Source organism: Limulus polyphemus, unplaced genomic scaffold, assembly GCF_000517525.1.
Source record: "Limulus polyphemus unplaced genomic scaffold, Limulus_polyphemus-2.1.2 Scaffold1174, whole genome shotgun sequence".
Classification (NCBI taxonomy): Eukaryota; Metazoa; Arthropoda; class Merostomata; order Xiphosura; family Limulidae; genus Limulus; species Limulus polyphemus.
The window spans coordinates 268,694-274,636 of NW_013666784.1; the positions used below are offsets into that span (position 1 = coordinate 268,694).

Below are 5,943 nucleotides of genomic sequence, written 5' to 3' on the forward strand. Positions count from 1 at the left end.
CGAGTGCCCTAACCACCTGGCCATGCCAGCCCAGTAGATAGAAGCATATTATTATTGTTATGAATTTAAATTGAAATAAACATTATTTTTTGGAATTAGGTAGCTAATTTATTTAACTGATTACTTTAAAAATTATACAACGTGCTGTATTTTAGTTTTTTGGTAACTAGTTCAAAATATCAATATACAATGGTGCGAAAGTAAAATACTCTGTACAAGCATACGCATGAATTATCAACAATTTGATATCTCTCTGTTCTTGGGAAGGGTTTGTTTTTGTCACTTATACAATCAAAATAATTTCCGAAAACTTATTGTTTCTTCATTAATTTTCGGTTTTTATTTTCGCTTTAATGAACTTTTATAGATTTTACAAAAATACTTGTTCTTTAAGTGGTTCATCTTTACCTCTTCAACAACCTTTGTGTCAAATACTCACATCTGAATAATTCTGTATTCTGTGAACGGTTAGTCTGTGTCACCTTCATATACTTTACTGGGAATTACAGTGAACTTGATATTTCTGTATTCTGTGAACGGTTAGCCTGTGTCACCTTCATATACTTTACTGGGAATTACAGTGAACTTGATATTTCTGTATTCTGTGAACGGTTAGCCTGTGTCACCTTCATATACTTTACTGGGAATTACAGTGAACTTGATATTTCTGTATTCTGTTGTTGTTGTTTGTTATTAAGCACAAACTACACAAAGGGCTATCTGTGCTTTGCCCACCACGGGTATCGAAATCAGTTTTCTAGCGGTATAAGTTCGCCTGTATTCTGTGTACGGTTAGTCTTTGTCACTTTCGTATACTTCGCTGTGAATTACCACAAAGTTGGTACTTCTGTATTCTGTGAACGGTCAGTGTTTGTCACATCTGTAAACGTTCGTATTTTGTCACTCTGTCAAGGTTCATATTTATTACAAAGACTTTTAAGTTTTAAAGTTAAAAAAATACGATGAACGTTTAAAATTCAAAAAATGCCAAAATTAAAAGACACTTCATGTTTCAGTAACTTTACACTGTCGTCATTGGGATGTTAAAATTGTGTATTTCTAGTATGTGATTCGTTTATATCGCTTTTATCAGTGGCTATATATATCAGCAACAACTTTTTGTTTCTTATAAGCTATGTACAGGTAACTTTTTGATTACTTGTATCAACTTCCTCGTGAATTAGCACCAACACTTTGTTTTCATCACTAGCATGTTTCTTTAGTGTCACTTGTATTAACCGTCACATGAATTAGCGACGTACATTTTCTTTTAATCACTGGCATAACTTATCATAAACTTATGTTTCTTTAGTTAACTGTTCCTCTTTGTCACTTGTATCAATCGTCGTATGCATTAGCAACCTACACTTTAAACACTAACATAACTTATAATAACTTTAGCTAACTGTTCTTCTTTGTCACCTGTGTCAACTGTCGTATGAATTACCGATGTATCATTTGTTTTAGTCACTAGCATGACTTATGATAACCTTATGTTTCTTTACTTTAGTGCACTCTTCGTCTTTGTCACTTGTATCAACGACTTCATCTTTACACTTAGCGGTAAGATTTGTTGAATGTTTTACATCATTACTGCTCATCATCGGTTTTATCAATAAAACTGCTTAATGTTTTATACATTTTAAGTGATACTAGCTGTGTAGCTTAATGTTAGAGTTAAGTGTTTGTCTTATGCTTTTCAAGAAAATGAAACGATATGTGTTTGTATACTATAGATAAAAATTCGCCATCAGTGTACTGATGAACAATCACGATTTTTATAATTATAATCAGATCTTTTGTTTGTCCTTTTGTATGTTTTCACATGTTGGTTTCCTTATAAATTCAAATAATTAATGTCTAATTTAACTGTGTTGTCGGGGAAGCCGATAAACATCTATATATCTTTATTATTTACTTTGTTTAACGCAAACTGAAGTTTCTATCGAGACATTGTTATTACTGTAAGTAAACAACGACCTATATCTTCAGAATGTATCTATATGTTTTCTTGATAACAGTCTTTACAAAGTTTTGTCTAAAATAAAACTAGTTTTACTTCATAGTTTGTTTCGATGAGTAAAGTTTTATTTCTCTCATTTCATCCACAGACAAAAGAGAAACACGCCCAAGAGATCTCAAAGCTAAAGAAGGAATTGGACCAGGCAAATGAGAAAGTGGCTAATTTAACCACGCAACTGACAACGAATGTAAGTTACTGTGTGAGAACCTTACAGACGTAGTTGGAAACCAGTGTAAGTTAGAACATTAGTTCCTCAACCACGCAATTATTAACTAGTTTAGATTACCGTGTGAGAATCTTACAATCATAGCTGAAAACCAATGTAATTACCGTGTTAGTTCCTCAACCACGCAACTGGTAATCAATTTAAGTGTAAGTTGCTACATTAGTTTCTTAGCCACGCACCTGACAACCAATGTAAGTTACTGTGTGAGGACCTTACAAACGTAGTTGGAAAACAGTGTAAGTTAGCTCATTGACAACGCAACTGGTAGCCAATAGTAGATACTATGTAAATGAATACCTTAGTCACAAACTTAGAAACTAAGGGTTTGCTATGTTAAAACCTTAACAACATACCTCTCAACTAGTGTAAATTATTGTGTTGGTACCTGGACCACGCAGCTAACAAACTTTGTAATCACTAATCTAGCAATTATTGTAATATACTTTGTTCTTAGTTAAACCATACAGTTCACAACCAATATAAGCTGCTACTTCCGTACAATTTTCAAATTGTTGCTGTGTTAGACATTTAACAGTGTAATTGAAAACCAGTGTAAACTACTGTGGCCACGCAGCTAGCAACCATTGTTAGTACCACAAGCTGGCATAACAAGTTAACGTTCATGTGTATTCTTGCATGGTCTTTATAATATAAGTTCCTCGTAGAACCAGGATAATTTAATTTTTATTGTTGACATCGTAGCTTCCACCGTAAGGAGCTTATGTGAAGGACTGAGATTTCAATCTTAAGCCACACATCTTAAAATTTTTTCCACTGATCCTCCACTATACGTGGATGTAGACTTCCAAGACTACATTAAAACAGAACAAATTTGACACGCATATTGTCTGATGGGATTGCTATGATTTCAATTCCTTCGGCCATCTTTACTGTTAAATAACCGATGATTTTGAAGAGTACTGGAAGTTTGTGAGATTTTGCAAAGTTCAAATCTTTGTTTGTTATATTCTAACATTGTCAGAAGCTATGTCTTGCTTCATCGCAGTTGGGAACCAATGTAAGTTTGAACGTTAATTCCTTAACCACCCAAATGGTAACCAATGTGAGATACTATGGGAGAAGTGCAGCTAGAAACAAATGTAATTTGCTGGATTAGTTCTATTTTAAATATAGCGGATGACAGCGTTGGCCTGTATTGAATTGTGGTGTGTTTGGAAGTCCATTTCTGTCGTAAACTCTTCACTGTATGTGTCGTTCTTCCTCCACGGAGAAAATTGAAGGTTCTATTCTTTGAAATGTGATGCCCTTCAGCTGTGCATCATTTAACAACCTCACTGTAGGAAAGAGCTGTAACGTGCTTCTCTAATCATAAGTTTATCTTTGTGGCATTGCATTGTCGAATAGTCGGAATTCACCATGAGCGAAATATATAAATCTGTTCTAACCATGTCATGAATGGCACCATGCTCGCACCTGCTAGCGCTGAGTGACTATATATATATATATACATGTGTGGTTTTTAGCACCTTTACTCCTCCGAGCCTATTGGGCCAACCTCGACCAAATTTTGTATGTAAATACTATGAACTATGGGGAATATCCTAATGGAGTCAAAATTGAACTTAATCCTATTTCTATTTTGTAAAGCCTATTGGTTAATTGTTCCCAGCCTATTGTTGTTGTTTGTAATTAAGCACAAGGCTACACAAAGGGCTATCTGTGCTCTGCCCACCACGGGTATCGAAACCCGGTTTCTAGTAGTATAAGTCCGCAGACATACCACTGTGCCATTGGGGGGGGGGGGGCAGCCTATTGAGTCAATCTCAAACAATCTTGGCAGGTTGACGCTTTAGACCATGTTGAATATTCTAAATGGATTCAAGGTCAAATTAAAAACGTTGCTGGATTGTTCCTCAAACAACCATGTTTTCCTCATGGTCAATAAGATGTAGGGTGTTCAAGAGTGGGATCACCTCAAAATCTTTATTTGTTGATAGATGGAAAGGAAACTGTAAATGTTGTTTATGAAGAAGCTATGTTATAATTTTAAAATTATTAAAGTTATTACTTTGAAGTATATGATTTTTATTAACCTTACATTGTTTTAATTAAGGTTAAACAGTCCCCATCATTTGACAAGTATTTGAGCTCGTAAAATATATAAATCGTCCACATAAACTGGAATTGACCTTATATACACGCTCTTGTCAAAAATGTTAAGGCCAGTGCTTGTAACGTTGCTCACCCACCACTCTATACGGGAATTCAAGGAGTGTAAACATAAAAACACACGAGCTAGGTAGATTAGAAGTTACAAAGTACATCAAGATCCCAAACCTTTATAAATTCGTGAATCTGAAATTTTTGGAAATCGTTTACGAATGCTTTTTATGAATGTGGCTACATTGTAAAAACTGGGTGAACAGACTGTACATGTATTTTACCCCTGAATCTCCTCGGCAATGCTTTGACTAACATAAGGCTCATCAGCAATAGAATCTTGACGATTTCAAAGTAATGACTGAATATGGATTTCGGGTCAAACAGGTGACCAATTCGACTATCACTATGACTGTTTTGTCATCTGTAAAAGATTATGGCGGGAGTATTAAAGTGAGACAAACATTATGTGCATTATCTTTTGAATTTACATGTGAAATTACTGTTTGTTTTAATGGACATGTACATAAATAGATCTCAAATTACGGAATTCCAGTGATCATTGCGAGGTTATTTGATCAGCAGGTCAACGTGCTGTTCCAAAAAATAATTGTTTATACCAAAAAGTACGTACAACTAATGGCTGGTTTCAAGTAAACAATATTGAGTCTTGAAATAACCCACACTACAGATATTAACCCTACATAACACCTTTGAGACCATCTGCAGGGTTTAATTTAAAAGCTTAAACTACAAGCTCCCAATTTTCATCAACTGTCTAAAACAACAATGGAGAAAAATTTCACCAAATGCATGTAGAATCTAGGTGGGAACGTGTGTTGCAGAATAGTAGTTGTTATTTAGAAAGGACTGTGTTACAACTAGTAAGGACAATGATCACTAAAACCTGTAGCTACATGGCTAGATCATTTGGCTGGGCAGTCTTATATATTCAACTTAAGGACCGTACTACGACAAACAAGGACAGAGATCACTATAATCCTGTAACTACAAAGCCAGATCCTTTGACAGGCCAGTCTCTATGTACATCGTGTTAGAGAAGGGTGCAGTTGATATTCACATTAAGGTCTGTACTACAACAAATAAGGATAGTGGTCATTAGAACCCTATAACTACATAGCTATATCCTTTGAGTGGGTAGATTGTATGCACATGTTGATAGAGAAGTATACAGTAGATATTCAGATTAAGGACTGTATTACGACATATAAGGATAGAGATCACTAGAATCCTGTAACTACATAGTCAAATCCTCTGGCTGGGCAGTCTCCATTTGGAGAAAGAGAATGACAGATATCTATTAAAAGGATGTAAATGAATATAAACCTTCAGTATTCAACACTTCAGATATTTTTATATCAGGTCGTCAAGAAATTAATGTCGTGTTTTGGAACACTTTTATTAACTACCCCCCCCCCACAAAACGTACATCAAGTATAATAGTTAAATGAACTGCCTAAACGTCACGTTAGTGTAGCCTATATAATGTGTAAAGCTTAGTATACTCTAATCGCTAATAGTGATGAGACACACATTCGGCATGCAATGCTGT

General features: G+C 34.9%; 1 protein-coding gene across 1 annotated transcript in view; it reads left to right on the forward strand.

Annotated features, from left to right (window-relative positions):
* Positions 1-5,943, forward strand: part of LOC106462464 (neuron navigator 3-like) — a gene marked incomplete at its 3' end in the record, with an annotated part of 58,044 nt that overhangs the window by 5,201 nt on the left and 46,900 nt on the right. Inside the window, exons 3-4 of the mRNA XM_013922390.2 lie at positions 1,511-1,563; positions 2,112-2,210. Coding sequence (XP_013777844.2) covers positions 1,511-1,563; positions 2,112-2,210 — 152 coding nt within the window. The remainder of the gene's footprint in view (positions 1-1,510; positions 1,564-2,111; positions 2,211-5,943) is intronic.